The 20,263-nt window shown below is 47.8% G+C and overlaps 1 protein-coding gene across 6 annotated transcripts in view; it reads left to right on the top strand.

Moving 5' to 3' along the window:
- DIAPH2 (diaphanous related formin 2) overlaps positions 1-20,263 on the top strand; it is a 1,791,241-nt gene that overhangs the window by 1,314,011 nt on the left and 456,967 nt on the right. For all 6 annotated transcript variants that reach the window (XR_012725273.1, XR_012725274.1, XM_075323052.1 and 3 more), the window contains one exon: positions 7,103-7,268. Coding sequence is in view for 4 of the 6 variants with exons in the window: in XM_075323052.1 (XP_075179167.1) it covers positions 7,103-7,268 (166 nt within the window). In the remaining 2 variants the exon portion in view is untranslated. The remainder of the gene's footprint in view (positions 1-7,102; positions 7,269-20,263) is intronic.

Below are 20,263 nucleotides of genomic sequence, written 5' to 3' on the forward strand. Positions count from 1 at the left end.
GTGGTTCCTCTCATCATTGTGTATCCGGCAGTCGTTCCTCTCATCATTGTGTATCCGGCAGTCGTTCCTCTCATCATTGTGTATCCGGCAGTCGTTCCTCTCATCATTGTGTGTCCGGCAGTCGTTCCTCTCATCATTGTGTATCCGGCAGTCGTTCCTCTCATCATTGTGTATCCGGCAGTCGTTCCTCTCATCATTGTGTATCCGGCAGTCGTTCCTCTCATCATTGTGTATCCGGCAGTCGTTCTTCTCATCATTGTGACCTTGTATCCGGCAGTCGTTCCTCTCATCATTGTGTACCTTGTATCCGGCAGTCGTTCCTCTCATCATTGTGTACCTTGTATCCAGCAGTCGTTCCTCTCATCATTGTGTATCCGGCAGTCGTTCCTCTCGTCATTTGTGTACCTTGTATCCGGCAGTGGTTCCTCTCATCATTGTGTATCCGGCAGTGGTTCCTCTCATCATTGTGTATCCGGCAGTCGTTCCTCTCATCATTGTGTATCCGGCAGTCGTTCCTCTCATCATTGTGTATCCGGCAGTCGTTACTCTCATCATTGTGTGTCCGGCAGTCGTTCCTCTCATCATTGTGTATCCGGCAGTCGTTCCTCTCATCATTGTGTATCCGGCAGTCGTTCTTCTCATCATTGTGACCTTGTATCCGGCAGTCGTTCCTCTCATCATTGTGTACCTTGTATCTGTCAGTCGTTCATCTCATCATTGTGTACCTTGTATCCAGCAGTCGTTCCTCTCATCATTGTGTATCCGGCAGTCGTTCCTCTCATCATTTGTGTACCTTGTATCCGGCAATGGTTCCTCTCATCATTGTGTATCTGGCAGTCGTTCCTCTCATCATTGTGTATCCGGCAGTCGTTCTTCTCATCATTGTGACCTTGTATCCGGCAGTCGTTCTTCTCATCATTGTGACCTTGTATCCGGCAGTCGTTCCTCTCATCATTGTGTACCTTGTATCCGGCAGTCGTTCCTCTCATCATTGTGTACCTTGTATCCGGCAGTGGTTCCTCTCATCATTGTGTATCCGGCAGTCGTTCCTCTCGTCATTTGTGTACCTTGTATCCGGCAGTCGTTCCTCTCATCATTGTGTATCCGGCAGTCGTTCCTCTCATCATTGTGTATCCGGCAGTCGTTCCTCTCATCATTGTGTACCTTGTATCCGGCAGTCGTTCCTCTCATCATTGTGTACCTTGTATCTGGCAGTCGTTCCTCTCATCATTGTGTACCTTGTATCCAGCAGTCGTTCCTCTCATCATTGTGTATCCGGCAGTCGTTCCTCTCATCATTTGTGTACCTTGTATCCGGCAGTGGTTCCTCTCATCATTGTGTATCTGGCAGTCGTTCCTCTCATCATTGTGTATCCGGCAGTCGTTCTTCTCATCATTGTGACCTTGTATCCGGCAGCCGTTCTTCTCATCATTGTGACCTTGTATCCGGCAGTCGTTCCTCTCATCATTGTGTACCTTGTATCCGGCAGTCGTTCCTCTCATCATTGTGTACCTTGTATCCGGCAGTGGTTCCTCTCATCATTGTGTATCCGGCAGTCGTTCCTCTCGTCATTTGTGTACCTTGTATCCGGCAGTCGTTCCTCTCATCATTGTGTATCCGGCAGTCGTTCCTCTCATCATTGTGTATCCGGCAGTCGTTCCTCTCATCATTGTGTATCCGGCAGTCGTTCCTCTCATCATTGTGTACCTTGTATCCGGCAGTCGTTCCTCTCATCATTGTGTACCTTGTATCCGGCAGTCGTTCCTCTCATCATTGTGTATCCGGCAGTCGTTCCTCTCATCATTGTGTACCTTGTATCCAGCAGTCGTTCCTCTCATCATTGTGTATCCGGCAGTCGTTCCTCTCATCATTGTGTATCCGGCAGTCGTTCCTCTCATCATTGTGTATCCGGCAGTCGTTCCTCTCATCATTGTGTATCCGGCAGTCGTTCTTCTCATCATTGTGACCTTGTATCCGGCAGTCGTTCCTCTCATCATTGTGTACCTTGTATCCGGCAGTTGTTCCTCTCATCATTGTGTACCTTGTATCCGGCAGTCGTTCCTCTCATCATTGTGTATCCGGCAGTCGTTCCTCTCATCATTGTGTACCTTGTATCTGGCAGTCGTTCCTCTCATCATTGTGTACCTTGTATCTGGCAGTCGTCCCTCTCATCATTGTGTATCCGGCAGTCGTCCCTCTCATCATTGTGTACCTTGTATCTGGCAGTCATTCCTCTCATCATTGTGTATCCGGCAGTCATTCCTCTCATCATTGTGTATCCGGCAGTCGTTCCTCTCATCATTGTGTATCCGGCAGTCGTTCCTCTCATCATTGTGTATCCGGCAGTCGTTCCTCTCATCATTGTGTATCCGGCAGTCGTTCTTCTCATCATTGTGACCTTGTATCCGGCAGTCGTTCCTCTCATCATTGTGTACCTTGTATCCGGCAGTCGTTCCTCTCATCATTGTGTACCTTGTATCCAGCAGTCGTTCCTCTCATCATTGTGTATCCGGCAGTCGTTCCTCTCGTCATTTGTGTACCTTGTATCCGGCAGTGGTTCCTCTCATCATTGTGTATCCGGCAGTCGTTACTCTCATCATTGTGTATCCGGCAGTCGTTCTTCTCATCATTGTGACCTTGTATCCGGCAGTCGTTCTTCTCATCATTGTGACCTTGTATCCGGCAGTCGTTCCTCTCATCATTGTGTACCTTGTATCCGGCAGTCGTTCCTCTCATCATTGTGTACCTTGTATCGGCAGTCGTTCCTCTCATCATTGTGTATCCGGCAGTCGTTCCTCTCGTCATTTGTGTACCTTGTATCCGGCAGTCGTTCCTCTCATCATTGTGTATCTGGCAGTCGTTACTCTCATCATTGTGTATCCGGCAGTCGTTCCTCTCATCATTGTGTATCCGGCAGTCGTTCCTCTCATCATTGTGTACCTTGTATCCGGCAGTCGTTCCTCTCATCATTGTGTACCTTGTATCCGGCAGTGGTTCCTCTCATCATTGTGTATCCGGCAGTCGTTCCTCTCGTCATTTGTGTACCTTGTATCCAGCAGTGGTTCCTCTCATCATTGTGTATCCGGCAGTGGTTCCTCTCATCATTGTGTATCCGGCAGTCGTTCCTCTCATCATTGTGTATCCGGCAGTCGTTCCTCTCATCATTGTGTATCCGGCAGTCGTTCCTCTCATCATTGTGTGTCCGGCAGTCGTTCCTCTCATCATTGTGTATCCGGCAGTCGTTCCTCTCATCATTGTGTATCCGGCAGTCGTTCCTCCCATCATTGTGTATCCGGCAGTCGTTCCTCTCATCATTGTGTATCCGGCAGTCGTTCTTCTCATCATTGTGACCTTGTATCCGGCAGTCGTTCCTCTCATCATTGTGTACCTTGTATCCAGCAGTCGTTCCTCTCATCATTGTGTACCTTGTATCCAGCAGTCGTTCCTCTCATCATTGTGTATCCGGCAGTCGTTCCTCTCGTCATTTGTGTACCTTGTATCCGGCAGTGGTTCCTCTCATCATTGTGTATCCGGCAGTCGTTACTCTCATCATTGTGTATCCGGCAGTCGTTCTTCTCATCATTGTGACCTTGTATCCGGCAGTCGTTCTTCTCATCATTGTGACCTTGTATCCGGCAGTCGTTCCTCTCATCATTGTGTACCTTGTATCCGGCAGTCGTTCCTCTCATCATTGTGTACCTTGTATCCGGCAGTCGTTCCTCTCATCATTGTGTATCCGGCAGTCGTTCCTCTCGTCATTTGTGTACCTTGTATCCGGCAGTCGTTCCTCTCATCATTGTGTATCTGGCAGTCGTTACTCTCATCATTGTGTATCCGGCAGTCGTTCCTCTCGTCATTTGTGTACCTTGTATCCGGCAGTCGTTCCTCTCATCATTGTGTATCTGGCAGTCGTTACTCTCATCATTGTGTATCCGGCAGTCGTTCCTCTCATCATTGTGTATCCGGCAGTCGTTCCTCTCATCATTGTGTATCCGGCAGTCGTTCCTCTCATCATTGTGTGTCCGGCAGTCGTTCCTCTCATCATTGTGTATCCGGCAGTCGTTCCTCTCATCATTCTGTATCCGGCAGTCGTTCCTCTCATCATTGTGTATCCGGCAGTCGTTCCTCTCATCATTGTGTATCCGGCAGTCGTTCTTCTCATCATTGTGACCTTGTATCCGGCAGTCGTTCCTCTCATCATTGTGTACCTTGTATCCGGCATTCGTTCCTCTCATCATTGTGTACCTTGTATCCAGCAGTCGTTCCTCTCATCATTGTGTATCCGGCAGTCGTTCCTCTCGTCATTTGTGTACCTTGTATCCGGCAGTCGTTACTCTCATCATTGTGTATCCGGCAGTCGTTCTTCTCATCATTGTGACCTTGTATCCGGCAGTCGTTCTTCTCATCATTGTGACCTTGTATCCGGCAGTCGTTCCTCTCATCATTGTGTACCTTGTATCCGGCAGTCGTTCCTCTCATCATTGTGTACCTTGTATCCGGCAGTCGTTCCTCTCATCATTGTGTATCCGGCAGTCGTTCCTCTCGTCATTTGTGTACCTTGTATCCGGCAGTCGTTCCTCTCATCATTGTGTATCTGGCAGTCGTTACTCTCATCATTGTGTATCCGGCAGTCGTTCCTCTCATCATTGTGTACCTTGTATCCGGCAGTCGTTCCTCTCATCATTGTGTACCTTGTATCCGGCAGTGGTTCCTCTCATCATTGTGTATCCGGCAGTCGTTCCTCTCGTCATTTGTGTACCTTGTATCCAGCAGTGGTTCCTCTCATCATTGTGTATCCGGCAGTGGTTCCTCTCATCATTGTGTATCCGGCAGTCGTTCCTCTCATCATTGTGTATCCGGCAGTCGTTCCTCTCATCATTGTGTATCCGGCAGTCGTTCCTTTCATCATTGTGTGTCCGGCAGTCGTTCCTCTTATCATTGTGTATCCGGCAGTGGTTCCTCTCATCATTGTGTATCCGGCAGTCGTTACTCTCATCATTGTGTATCCGGCAGTCGTTCTTCTCATCATTGTGACCTTGTATCCGGCAGTCGTTCTTCTCATCATTGTGACCTTGTATCCGGCAATCGTTCCTCTCATCATTGTGTACCTTGTATCCGGCAGTCGTTCCTCTCATCATTGTGTATCTTGTATCCGGCAGTGGTTCCTCTCATCATTGTGTATCCGGCAGTCGTTCCTCTCGTCATTTGTGTACCTTGTATCCGGCAGTCGTTCCTCTCATCATTGTGTATCTGGCAGTCGTTTCTCTCATCATTGTGTATCCGGCAGTCGTTCCTCTCATCATTGTGTATCCGGCAGTCGTTCCTCTCATCATTGTGTACCTTGTATCCGGCAGTCGTTCCTCTCATCATTGTGTACCTTGTATCCGGCAGTGGTTCCTCTCATCATTGTGTATCCGGCAGTCGCTACTCTCATCATTGTGTATCCGGCAGTCGTTCCTCTCATCATTGTGTACCTTGTATCCGGCAGTGGTTCCTCTCATCATTGTGTACCTTGTATCCGGCAGTCGTTCCTCTCATCATTGTGTATCCGGCAGTCATTACTCTCATCATTGTGTACCTTGTATCCGGCAGTGGTTCCTCTCATCATTGTGTACCTTGTATCCGGCAGCCGTTCCTCTCATCATTGTGTACCTTGTATCCGGCAGTCGTTCCTCTCATCATTGTGTATCCGGCAGTCATTACTCTCATCATTGTGTACCTTGTATCCGGCAGTTGTTACTCTCATCATTGTGTATCCGGCAGTCGTTCCTCTCATCATTGTGTATCCGGCAGTCGTTCCTCTTATCATTGTGTATCCGGCAGTCGTTCCTCTCATCATTGTGTATCCGGCAGTCGTTCCTCTCATCATTGTGTATCCGGCAGTCGTTCCTCTCGTCATTTGTGTACCTTGTATCCGGCAGTGGTTCCTCTCATCATTGTGTATCCGGCAGTCCTTCCTCTCATCATTGTGTATCCGGCAGTCGTTCCTCTCATCATTGTGTACCTTGGATCCGGCAGTGGTTCCTCTCATCATTGTGTACCTTGTATCCGGCAGTCGTTCCTCTCATCATTGTGTATCCGGCAGTCATTACTCTCATCATTGTGTATCTTGTATCCGGCAGTGGTTCCTCTCATCATTGTGTACCTTGTATCCGGCAGTCGTTCCTCTCATCATTGTGTATCCGGCAGTCATTACTCTCATCATTGTGTACCTTGTATCCGGCAGTGGTTCCTCTCATCATTGTGTACCTTGTATCCGGCAGCCGTTCCTCTCATCATTGTGTACCTTGTATCCGGCAGTCGTTCCTCTCATCATTGTGTATCCGGCAGTCATTACTCTCATCATTGTGTACCTTGTATCCGGCAGTTGTTACTCTCATCATTGTGTATCCGGCAGTCGTTCCTCTCATCATTGTGTACCTTGTATCCGGCAGTTGTTACTCTCATCATTGTGTATCCGGCAGTCGTTCTTCTCATCATTGTGTACCTTGGATCCGGCAGTCGTTCCTCTCATCATTGTGTAACCTGTATCCATCAGTCGTTACTCATCATTATCTATAATGTGGAGATACATGATGGATACAATGTCCGCAGTTTTTCAGTTACGTAGACTTTGTAATGTAGACCCTGTGATGTAGACGCAGCATTGGAGAGCGTGCGCAGAACTGTTGCTGTTTACAGCAAAGGTTATTGCAGCTAAAGGGCCCTGGATTAGAGAAGCAAGGCCCTGCTGCCCCATCCCCACAACATGGTACCATTGCTTCTGCGGCACACACAGTATGTTCCCATTCCCACGCACTGTAACTTAGCACCCTACTTCTGAGTAGATGGTTCCTATTCCATGTCATTTTGCCAGAACTATAGGTGCTTGAACTTCCTTTCTGCTCCTTCAGCTCTGCTACATCTGAGGGCAGGTGCTAACTTGTTATAAACAAAATAACTTTTCTCCCAAGAAGAGTTTTGATGAAAATGTTTCCTGCGGCGTCTTTGGCTAAACCTGTGCATGAACACATCCGATCGCTTTTAGCAGGATAAGGTGACACGGTGCTTGAGTTTGTAGACAACATTGTGATTTTAAGAGGTTTTGCTTAACAAGTGCTCACAGCTTTGCAAAGCATGCCCGGGAGCAGTGCGAGAAGCTTTCCAACATGTACAACAACATGAACAAGCTGTACAGTAACCTGGGAGAGTTCTTCACCTTCGATCCCAAGGCCGTCAGCGTGGAGGAATTCTTCGGAGATCTCGGCAGCTTCCGCTCGCTTTTCTTGGTGAGTACAAGTCTCCTTACTGTTCTTCTGTTTGATGTGTGCACAGTCTTCACCATTGTCTGCAGGATCTGTTACCATCGCTCTGACATGGTCTGTAGACGTGATGGCCGGAGAATCTGTCCTGTCACCTGGATAATCCAACCATGAAAAATCAGGAGTCAGAAGAGCATCTCGCACCATGGCGGCTCCTAATGAGACCTTATGGATGTGTAGGAGGACGGGATCGCCCCCACAGCTCCCAAAAGTCTTTCACACCAATAAGTCTTCTTGATGTTCTCTACTTGGGTTCTGAGGGCCAGGAGGACCGGGTACAAGGTGCTGTCTGCCATGTTCTCTCACCAAAGGGAAAGCTTTATCTTCCCAGATCTTTACAGTTGACTATTTAGCGATGTTCCCCAATCACAAAGACCTTAGATGGAGGGTGAGGGTTAGATGAGGTGAATTGCTCTGGGAAGTACAGTATTCTTCCTACAATACTCGTGCCATAGGGGAACCTACAGGTGCCTGATTGTAGAGGGTCTATTAGTGGCTCCATGGGTCCATGTAACCCTGTGTGACTTTCTTGAAAGGCCCCTAGATACAGCGAGTTCCTCCATTTGCTCTTCTTCTACCCGTTCCCATCTGTCCATCGCATCCTTCCATTTATAAGCCGGGACGCCTCCATGCATCATCCATTCATATCTTCCTATGTTCAAATATTTATTCAGGCATTTTGTTTTCAGCTGAAACATTTCTTTTGTCTGTATACATATTGATCGGATTGATTTCATGTTTTGCCATTGCATGAAGGAGCGGCGGGTTGTCTGACTGCGAAGCTGAAGGCTTTTGTTCTTCAAATAGATCTAGAAGGATTGGCGGCTGCTCAGCGACTGGTGCCGCAGATCGGCGGTAAAATGAAGGCGCCTTCTGCCATTAAAAGGCGCAAGAGAAGGGAATTACACAGCGGGACAACAGTCCTCAATCCTACAAAACCCAAACTCACACGATCGGCCATTAATGGGGATTTACTGCGCCCCAGGTCTAGAAGGAAACGACGGGACTTACTGGTGAAAAGGATACAATGTAACGCGACGTTCTCATCACTCCGGAGCTCGGAAAGATAAACTCCACAATTCAAGATGTGTGAAGGAATGAAAATGGGAATGAGGGACAACATGGGGGAATCATAGGAATGAGAGACAACATGGGGGAATGATAGGAATGAGGGATAACATGTGGGAATGAGGGACAACATGGGGGAATGATAGGAATGAGGGACAACATGGGGGGAATGAGGGACAACATGGGGGAATAAGGAAATGGGAATAAAAGACAACATGGAACAAGAAAATGGGAATGAGAGCCATGGGGGGAATAAAAAATTGGGAATGAGACACCATGAGGGAACAAAAAAATGGGAATGAGACAACATGAGGGAACAAGAACATAGGAATTAGGGACAACATTGGGGAATAAGAAAATGGGAATGGGACAAGATGGGGGAATAAGGAAATGGGAATGAAAGACAACATGAGGGAACAAGAACATAGGAATTAGGGACAACATTGGGGAATAAGAAAATGGGAATGGGACAAGATGGGGGAACAAGAAAATGGGAATGAGAGACATGGGGGAATAAAACAATGGGAATGAGATGACATGAGGGAACAAGAAAATGGGAATCAGGGACAACATGGGGGAACAAGAAAATGGGAATGAGACAACATGGGGAATAAGAAAATGGGAATTAGACAACATGGGGGAACAAGAAAATAGGAATGAGTGACAATATGGGGGAACAAGAAAATGGGAATGAGGGACAACATGGGGGAAAGTGGGGGGGAAATGAGACTGAAGTACAACATGGGGGAATGAAAAGAATGGGAACATTAGACAAGATGTTTATGAAGAGAAAGGGAATGAGGGACAACATGGAAAACAGAAAATGGGTATAATGGTAACAATAAGAATGAGGGGATAGCGGAGGAATAAAAGAAATGGCAATATGGGGAATAAAGAGAATAAGAATATTGAAGCCTAGAGAAGGGGAATGATGGATGACATGATGGCATGAAATCGGAAAGGCCTAAATTCCCCTTTCAGAAATCCCTAAGACCCGCAACACACATCCGTTTTTTTTGTACGTGTGCGGTACGTATTTGCACATACCGGAGACACATACACGCGGAGACCCATGTTATTCAGTGGTAGATGGCACACACACGTAAAATCACACGGAACGTGTGTCCGTGTCGTAAGTACGTGTGTGCGCTTTTCTACACGGACGACATGTCCGTTTTTGGCCGGCAGCACGCAGGCACGGACCCGCTTCAGTCTATGGGTCCGTGCCTGCACGGACCGCACACGGAGTATGTCCGTGTTCAGCACGTATCGTCCGTGTCCATTTTTCATCACGAAATCTGAAACACTTGTTACCAATCTATAAGGTCAATTGATGGCAAACAACACCACCAGGATCTCATGATGAATGATTAAAATCGTTAATTGGGTAAGAATGCGGGCCTTTAAAAACGGACAGCACACGGACAGCACACGTACGTATTGTATGTCAATACGGACATTTCACACGCACACACGGCTCGCATACGCCATCACACGGATGCCATACATACCGGAGAAACTCCCCTAAAAAACGGAACACGGGCCTGAAAAACGGAACGTGAGACAAGTACGTTTTTTTTGCAGAAGTGTGTTTTAGGCCTAAGATAGAGAACACCAGCAGTATCTTCAGGGGTGGACGTTGTAAGTCGCCCCAATTCCTTGATTTCTTTTACACAGACTTAAAACAGACAGAAGGTAATCCAGCAACAAAGTCCAAGGGATATTAAAATCCAAAAATTTTATTAAATCAAATTAAAATCCATATAAAAAAAGGTCCAAACAGGGTATAAACAACTGTCAGAGACAGTTCTCTCTGACAGTTGTTTATACCCTGTTTGCACCTTTTTTTATATGGATTTTAATTAGATTTAATAACATTTTTGGATTTTAATATCCCTTGGACTTTGTTGCTGGATTACCCTCTGTCTAGAAAAACCAAAAAGAACTATATCAAAAAAACACCAAAAAGGAGCCAAGAGAAATGATATGTGCACACACAGAATGTGGTGAGCCTTCCTCATAAAGATGGCTGCAGCCGAGGTGCAAGATGCCACGTGGAGCGGGAGGCACCGTCCTCCAGACCCGCATCATTTGGTGGAAACTATCCCGAGGTCCACACTGCTCCTCACATGTAGGGGACGTTCCCAAACCTCACACTTTACTTTGCTCTTATTCATTAATGCTTTTTGTGTATTTTTTAGGTTAGTTTTTAGGGTGTTGTGAGGCGTTTGCAGCAGTGGAGCGTCCGTTCTTATTAGGGCCCCCCTGTTTAGGCTCCGGTTCCATTTAAGTAGATGGAATGTTGGATTTGGCCAGTTCTGCAACCGTTCTCCCGAATCGCTCTCGGCTTGTTCACACCGGACGATGTTCTGTAACAGTAAATATAATCTTTCTTCCCAAACTTAAAGCTAAATGGAAGTGACGGGACCTAAACTGCAGACGATATTTTTAGCAGCTGTGGAGTTTTCCGGCTGCCGCCCGGGGGATCCGCCACCCCCTATTACAGCTGCATGGCCGCCCCGGTATCATCCCGGTCATCCCTGCTCTGCTGTCGGCCATATTAATAATTCACTTGTTGAGGTGTTTCGTGCTGCGCTCCCGTTCACTTGTCAGATCCTCATAAACAGGAAGCGTTTAGGCTCCATTTGCTTCTTGCTGGGTCTCTGCGTCTTCTCCTGTGAATCGCCCAGGTCGTGTCAGCTTCCATTGTATCACACGACGGGCGGGAAAGCCAGGCAGCATCATGGCTGGAAAGCGAGGCCTTCACCACGCGGCTAATACTTCTCGGTTCCACTACTGTCTGAAGACGTAAGTGTCTGGTTTATCTGAAGCCATCGTAGCTGGATGGAAAGTAATGGCAGGTTCCTTCTGGTTTGGCTGAAGCCATCATAGCTGAATGGAAAGTAATGGCAGGCTCCTTCTGGTTTGGCTGAAGCCATTGTAGCTGGATGGAAAGTAATGGCAGGTTCCTTCTGGTTTGGCTGAAGCCATTGTAGCTGGATGGAAAGTAATGGCAGGTTCCTTATGGTTTGGCTGAAGCCATCGTAGCTGGATGGAAAGTAATGGCAGGTTCCTTATGGCTTGGCTGAAGCCATCGTAGCTGGATGGAAAGTAATGGCAGGTTCCTTCTTGATTGGATGAAGCCATTGTAGCTGGATGGAAAGTAATGTCAGGCTCCTTCTGGTTTGGCTGAAGCCATTGTAGCTGGATGGAAAGTAATGGCAGGTTCCTTATGGTTTGGCTGAAGCCATCGTAGCTGGATGGAAAGTAATGGCAGGTTCCTTCTGGTTTGGCTGAAGCCATCGTAGCTGGATGGAAAGTAATGGCAGGCTCCTTCTGGTTTGGCTGAAGCCATTGTAGCTGGATGGAAAGTAATGGCAGGTTCCTTCTGGATTGGCTGAAGCCATTGTAGCTGGATGGAAAGTAATGGCAGGCTTCTTCTGGTTTGGCTGAAGCCATTGTAGCTGGATGGAAAGTAATGGCAGGTTCCTTCTGGATTGGCTGAAGCCATTGTAGCTGGATGGAAAGTAATGTCAGGCTCCTTCTGGTTTGGCTGAAGCCATCGTAGCTGGATGCAAAGTAATGGCAGGTTCCTTCTGGTTTGGCTGAAGCCATCGTAGCTGGATGGAAAGTAATGGCAGGCTCCTTCTGGTTTGGCTGAAGCCATTGTAGCTGGATGGAAAGTAATGGCAGGTTCCTTCTGGTTTGGCTGAAGCCATTGTAGCTGGATGGAAAGTAATGGCAGGCTTCTTCTGGTTTGGCTGAAGCCACTGTAGCTGGATGGAAAGTAATGGCAGGTTCCTTCTGGTTTGGCTGAAGCCATCGTAGCTGGATGGAAAGTAATGGCAGGCTCCTTCTGGTTTGGCTGAAGCCATTGTAGCTGGATGGAAAGTAATGGCAGGTTCCTTCTGGATTGGCTGAAGCCATCGTAGCTGGATGGAAAGTAATGGCAGGTTCCTTCTGGTTTGGCTGAAGCCATTGTAGCTGGATGGAAAGTAATGGCAGGTTCCTTCTGGATTGGCTGAAGCCATTGTAGCTGGATGGAAAGTAGTGGCAAGCTCCTTCTGGTTTGGCTAAAGCCATCGTAGCTGGATGGAAAGTAATGGCAGGGTCCTTCTGGTTTGGCTGAAGCCATTGTAGATGGATGGAAAGTAATGGCAGGTTCCTTCTGGTTTGGCTGAAGCCATTGTAGCTGGATGGAAAGTAATGGCAGGTTCCTTCTGGTTTGGCTGAAGCCATTGTAGCTGGATGGAAAGTAATGGCAGGCTCCTTCTGGTTTGGCTGAAGCCATTGTAGCTGGTTGGAAAGTAATGGCAGGTTCCTTCTGGTTTGGCTGAAGCCATTGTAGATGGATGGAAAGTAATGGCAGGCTCTTTCTGGTTTGGCTGAAGCCATTGTAGCTGGATGGAAAGTAATGGCAGGCTCCTTCTGGTTTGGCCGAAGCCATTGTAGATGGATGGAAAGTGATGGCAGGCTCCTTCTGGTTTGGCTGAAGCCATTGTAGATGGATGGAAAGTAATGGCAGGCTCCTTCTGGTTTGTCTGAAGCCATTGTAGATGGATGGAAAGTGATGGCAGGCTCCTTCTGGTTTGGCTGAAGCCATTGTAGATGGATGGAAAGTAATGTTAGGCTCCTTCTGGTTTGGCTGAAGCCATCGTAGCTGAATGGAAAGTAATGGCAGGCTCCTTCTGGTTTGGCTGAAGCAATCGTAGCTGGATGGAAAGTAATGGCAAGCTCCTTCTGGTTTGGCTGAAGCAATCGTAGCTGGATGGAAAGTAATGGCAGGCTCCTTCTGGTTTGGCTGAAGCCATTGTAGATGGATGGAAAGTAATGGCAGGCTCCTTCTGGTTTGGCTGAAGCAATCGTAGCTGGATGGAAAGTAATGGCAGGTTCCTTCTGGTTTGGCTGAAGCAATCGTAGCTGGATGGAAAGTAATGGCAGGCTCCTTCTGGTTTGGTTGAAGCCATTGTAGCTGGATGGAAAGTAATGGCAGGTTCCTTCTGGTTTGGCTGAAGCCATTGTAGCTGGATGGAAAGTAATGGCAGGCTCCTTCTGGTTTGGCTGAAGCCATTGTAGCTGGATGGAAAGTAATGGCAGGCTCCTTCTGGTTTGGCTGAAGCCATTGTAGCTGGATGGAAAGTAATGGCAGGCTCCTTCTGGTTTGGCTGAAGCCATTGTAGATGGATGGAAAGTAATGGCAGGCTCCTTCTGGTTTGGCTGAAGCCATCGTAGCTGGATGGAAAGTAATGGCAGGCTCCTTCTGGTTTGGCTGAAGCCATTGTAGATGGATGGAAAGTAATGGCAGGCTCCTTCTGGTTTGGCTGAAGCCATTGTAGATGGATGGAAAGTAATGGCAGGTTCCTTCTGGTTTGGCTGAAGCCATCGTAGCTGGATGGAAAGTAATGGCAGGCTCCTTCTGGTTTGGCTGAAGCCATTGTAGCTGGATGGAAAGTAATGGCAGGTTCCTTCTGGTTTGGCTGAAGCAATCGTAGCTGGATGGAAAGTAATGACAGGCTCCTTCTGGTTTGGCTGAAGCCATTGTAGCTGGATGGAAAGTAATGGCAGGCTCCTTCTGGTTTGGCTGAAGCCATTGTAGCTGGATGGAAAGTAATGGCAGGCTCCTTCTGGTTTGGCTGAAGCCATTGTAGATGGATGGAAAGTAATGGCAGGTTCCTTCTGGTTTGGCTGAAGCCATTGTAGATGGATGGAAAGTAATGGCAGGTTTCTTCTGGTTTGGCTGAAGCCATTGTAGCTGGATGGAAAGTAATGGCAGGCTCCTTCTGGTTTGGCTGAAGCCATTGTAGATGGATGGAAAGTAATGGCAGGCTCCTTCTGGTTTGGCTGAAGCCATTGTAGCTGGATGGAAAGTAATGGCAGGTTCCTTCTGGTTTGGCTGAAGCAATCGTAGCTGGATGGAAAGTAATGGCAGGCTCCTTCTGGTTTGGCTGAAGCCATTGTAGCTGGATGGAAAGTAATGGCAGGTTCCTTCTGGTTTGGCTGAAGCCATTGTAGCTGGATGGAAAGTAATGGCAGGTTCCTTCTGGTTTGGCTGAAGCCATTGTAGCTGGATGGAAAGTAATGGCAGGCTCTTTCTGGCTTGGCTGAAGCCATTGTAGATGGATGGAAAGTAATGGCAGGCTCCTTCTGGTTTGGCTGAAGCCATCGTAGCTGGATGGAAAGTAATGGCAGGCTCCTTCTGGTTTGGCTGAAGCCATTGTAGATGGATGGAAAGTGATGGCAGGCTCCTTCTGGTTTGGCTGAAGCCATTGTAGATGGATGGAAAGTAATGGCAGGCTCCTTCCTCCTTCCAAGAATACCTGGAGCAGCTTCTCTTCCATTTGAAGACGTAGGTTTTTTACACCCATTACATGGCCAATGCCATGCCTTATGTGAGGGCAAATCTGTGAGAAGACTCCTGGAAATGAAAGTCCTCGCAATCACCAGGTGACCCGCGGCCCCCGTGAGCTGTCTGCTTGTCATCGGGGCTTCCACCTCGGCCCGCTGCATAAGAATCATCTGATCCTGGGCAGTAAGACCCGATTCATACAGAACCGGCCATTGTGCTGGTGGCCAGGACAGAGGGTATTCTTTGCCTCCCTGTCCGTTGCTTATATAGACGAGCAATGATAATTTGGAGATGTCCTCGGCTCATAAACAGTCCTCCATCTCAGGGAACATTCATATGGAATTTTCTATGTTTCCAAAAACATCCAAATACAACACAGGAAAAGTTAAACCCTGATGTAATCGCTCTGGCATTGTGCACGGTGGTCTGGAGTAGGATGCACCAAATCCATTATGGGGCTTCCCCTTCCGGCTATCTTCTGTCCACTCTCTAAAAAGATGATGGAGCATAAAGAGTGCAACTTTTCAATCAGCATTACTGCAGAGCTGTGGTGCAAGCTGATGAATCGGGACCGGAGTCTTCATGACAGATCTCCAGGATGTGTATACAGCTATGTGCAAAGCCATGTGTCTTCATGGTTACTGTGGTATATGCCCCCTCCCTGTGTAGTCAGGTCATGTGGTTACTATGGTATATGCCCCCTCCCTGTGTAGTCAGGTCATGTGGTTACTGTGGTATATGCCCCCTCCCTGTGTAGTCAGGTCATGTGGTTACTGTGGTATATGCCCCCTCCCTGTGTAGTCAGGTCATGTGGTTACTGTGGTATATGCCCCCTCCCTGTGTAGTCAGGTCATGTGGTTACTGTGGTATATGCCCCCTCCCTGTGTAGTCAGGTCATGTAGTTACTGTGGTATATGCCCCCTCCCTGTGTAGTCAGGTCATGTGGTTACTGTGGTATATATCCCCTCCTTGTGTAGTCAGGTCATGTGGTTACTGTGGTCTATGCCCCCTCCCTGTGTAGTCAGGTGATGTGGTTACTGTGGTATATATCCCCTCCCTGTGTAGTCAGGTCATGTAGTTACTGTGGTATATGCCCCCTCCTTGTGTAGTCAGGTCATGTGGTTACTGTGGTCTATGCCCCCTCCCTGTGTAGTCAGGTGATGTGGTTACTGTGGTATATATCCCCTCCCTGTGTAGTCAGGTCATGTGGTTACTGTGGTCTATGCCCCCTCCCTGTGTAGTCAGGTCATGTGGTTACTGTGGTCTATGCCCCCTCCCTGTGTAGTCAGGTCATGTGGTTACTGTGGTATATATCCCCTCCCTGTGTAGTCAGGTCATGTGGTTACTGTGGTATATGCCCCCTCCCTGTGTAGTCAGGTGATGTGGTTACTGTGGTATATGCCCCCTCCCTGTGTAGTCAGGTGATGTGGTTACTGTGGTCTATGCCCCCTCCCTGTGTAGTCAGGTCATATGGTTACTGTGGTATATGCCCCCTCCCCCATAGAGTCAATAAAGAGGCAGGTGAAATGGAGAAAGCCCTGACCGGAGAGCACATAAGCTGGCCTTGTTTGCGGTCACGTAGACGCATAGGTCTGCACAGGGGCTGCGTACACGGCAGAGAACATTTCATCTGGAGATCTGCGCGGTTGCGTCTCTTTCTTACTCTTCACATCCTTTGATGCGTCTCTCTCCTTCTAGCCCGGCCCGTGTCTCGCCTGCGCAGCACCGAGCGGTTCTTTGGTATTTTCCAGCTCTTGCATTATTTCCACTTTAATTGTATGGATTTTTAACCCCTGCTGTGACATTTGTTTTGCATATTCACCTGTCAGTCAGGACGGATGGTATATTCCGGGGAGAATGATTGCAGGCAGGAATGCCGGCGGTGCACATTTCCCGGCAGTGCATTAGATAAATGTAATCAGACCGCGTGCGCCATTTACTCTTATTGGACATATGATTACATATAAATTAATCTCATTTCAATTTGTTTGAAGACTGTTCAGACTCCTGATGACATTAATGTATTATTGATCGATTAAATGCTAAAAGGAAAAATAAGAGCCTCTCGCCTCGATCAGGAGATGCCGGGGATGGTCCTGCTCCAGCGCGGCCACTGAGCAGACATATTTATTATCGGAGGAATCAATAGATCAATAAGCCAAAGCTGGAAGCAGTCCTCTACAGACTGGAGCGGCATTTATCCAGATCCAGTGATGGCACGAGATCCAGAGATGGCACGAGATCCAGATCCAGAGATGGCACAAGATCTAGATCCAGAGATGGTACGTGATCCAGAGATGGCACAAGATCCAGATCCAGAGATTGTACGTGATCCAGAGATGGCACAAGATCCAGTCTCAGCACCAGATCCAGAGATGGCACGAGATCCAGATCCAGTCACAGCACCAGATCCAGAGATGGTAGGAGATCCAGTCACAGCACTAGATCCAGAGATGACACGAGATCCAGAGATGGCACAAAATCCAGATCTAGTCACAGCACCAGATCCAGAGATGGCACGAGATCCAGATCCAGTCCCAGCACCAGATCCAGAGATGGCACGAGATCCAGATCCAGTAACAGCACTAGATCCAGAGATGGCATGAAATCAGATCCAGTCAGGCTCCAGATCTGCATCTAGTGACTTCACCAGATCCAGAGATGACACGAGATTCAGATCCAGTCAATGCACCAAATCTGCATCCAGTGCCCGAAACAGATTCAGATTCAGTGACCACGCCAGATTCAGTGACTGCACGAGATCTAGATCCAGTGACCTCACCAGATCCAGAACCAATGACAAATCTAAGGGGTACTTTGCACACTACGATATCACAGGTGCGATGTCGATGGGGTCAAATCGAAAGTGACGCACATCCGGCCTCGCTGTGGACATCGGAGTATGTGAATCCTTTTTACTACAATTAACGAGCGCAAAAGCGTCGAAATCATATGATCGGTGTAGGGTCGGTCATTTCAATAATTTCAGAAGGACCGATGTTACGATGTTGTTCCTCGTTTCCGGGGCAGCGCACATCGCTGTGTATGAAGCCGCAAGAGCGAGTAACATCTCCTACCTGCGTCCCGCCGGCTATGCGGAAGGAAGGAGGTGGGCGGGATATTTACGTCCCGCTCAGCTCCGCCCCTCTGCTTCTATTGGCTGCCTGCCGTGTGACGTCGCTGTGACGCCGCACGACCCGTCCCCTTAGGAAGGAGGCGGGTCGCCGGCCAGAGCGACGTCGCAGGGCAGGTAAGTGCGTGTGAAGCTGACGTAGCGATAATGTTCACTACGGCAGCTATCACAAGATATCGCATCTGCGATGGGGGCGGGGACTAACGCGTGCGGCATCGCAAGCATCGGCTTGCGATGTCGTAGTGTGCAAAGTACCCCTATGATACAGCCATCCAAAACTGTAGTGAATAATAAAAGTTGTCCTTGTTCTATTCCTCTGATACAAGAGGTCATTATACATGGGGGATAAATGTAGTGATGGTCTTCTCAAAGAATTGGACCAAAATATGTAGGAAATGGACTTCCACGTTGATGCTCTTCTCCTTGATGAGGGTAGGTCGTGTGTCCACTTCTTCATGGAAGAGACTGCAGCATTAGGAGATCTGGAGCAGAATACTCTGGTCCTGATCACCTGGTTGGGTGATGATCTTCTAAGTCTCAGGTGGCTGATCATGAGGCATCAGACAGGTCTTCTGCAGAAGTGCAGTGTTTATAGAGATTAGGACCCCCTAAAATCCACAGCAGAAAGCATCTGCTCTAGTGTAACCAGTGAAGAACGTGGTATGAATGCTCCACGGATGGCCGATGAGGTCTATGGGCACTGTGGGTGGAAGGGTCCATGTTTCCTATAGTGACCATTTACTAAGATCCTGCACGAAGCTGATTTTTACTATTACGGTTGATAGAAGCTGGAGGCTGACAACCCGAAAAGGAAACCTGCAATTACGCAATTAGTTTGCAGCCCAAAAATATATAGTGAAATTAAAAAACACAGGTTATCCCTACAGGCTTTTTGTTTTTGTTTTTTTAATTTTATTTTTTTCAATAGAGACCTATCTTATATATTTTTTGGCTGCAAACTCTTAGTGCAGCATTGTAGATTTTCTGATAAAGGATTGGCCCTATTATACCGGCCATTTATCGGTTCAACCTGGGGCCGTCTAAGGCAGCACCACATACGGCCGCTTAGTAAAATGTTGTAATCTGGTAACTGAAAATGAAGCCGTAAAATCCAAGAACTATAAGTGATGATACTCAAGTCTAGAGATGAGCGAACCTCTAGAGGCTCGAGTTCAGTTCAGTTCGTCGAACGGGGGCCGCGTTCGTGTTCGGTTCGGCAAGCCGTTCGACGAACCTCTCGAACCCCATAGAAAACAATGGGAGGCATTCACAAACACATAAAAACACCTAGAAAACAACCTCAAAGGTGTCCAAAAGGTGACAAACAACTCACAACACAACACAAACACATGGGAAAGTGACAAGGACATATACTCATGCGAAAACTAAACAGCTGGACAAGGAAAAAGAGGAGGAGACACAGCTATAGGCATGGCATGCCCTTCTAAAATCATGTAAAACACAGCAAGGAGACTCCAAGCAGAGTCTCCCTTTTTTCCAAAAATTGGGCCCCAAAGACACCACTTCAGTGGCAGCACTTGTGCCCCAGTTGCAAACTGGATAGGTTGATTTGCATCAAGCACATTCAAAAATACGCCAGCCTTAGCTGTCCCCAGGATGACACCGGGCTAGGTAGCAAAGTCCTTGTTGAACCAAGACTTGGTCATCTTGGCTCATTTTTAAAAACACAGCAAGCAAGGGTTACTCCAAGCAGAGTTTCCCTTTTTTCCAAAAACTGGACCCCACAGACACCCACCCCTTCAGTGGCACTTGTGCCCCAGTTGCAAACTTGACAGGTACATTTGCATCAAGCACAATCCAAATCCACAAGCATTTACTCTCCCCAGGATGACACAGGGGTAGTAAATTCCTTCTGGATCCATGACTTGTTCATTTGGATGAACGTCAGTCTGTCCACATTGTCACTGGACAGACGCGTGCGCTTATCTGTCAGCACACACCCAGCAGCACTGAAGACACGTTCAGAGACAACGCTGGCAGCTGGACACGACAAGATCTCCAAGGCGTAAGTGGAGAGCTCTGGCCATTTTTCAAGATTTGAAGCCCAAAATGAGCAAGGCTCCATTTGCAAAGTCATGGCATCAATGTTCATTTGGAGATACTCCTGTATCACCCTCTCCAGCCGTTGACTATGTGTCAGACTTGTTGTCTCTGGTGGCCTTGCAAAGGCCGGTCTAAAAAAATTATGAAAAGATTCCATAAAATTGCTGTTACCAGCACCAGATACGGTGCTACTGGTACGGGTAGACTGTTGAAGATGACGAGACCGTCCCATGTTTGTCAAGTTACAACTGGGAGATTCACTCCCTGCACCTGCACAGTTGTTTGGTGGAAAAGCCGAGCTAAGATCGAGTAACAGCTTCTGCTGATAGTCCTGCATACGTGCGTCCCTTT

Source organism: Anomaloglossus baeobatrachus, chromosome 9 (assembly GCF_048569485.1).
Source record: "Anomaloglossus baeobatrachus isolate aAnoBae1 chromosome 9, aAnoBae1.hap1, whole genome shotgun sequence".
Taxonomy (NCBI): domain Eukaryota; kingdom Metazoa; phylum Chordata; class Amphibia; order Anura; family Aromobatidae; genus Anomaloglossus; species Anomaloglossus baeobatrachus.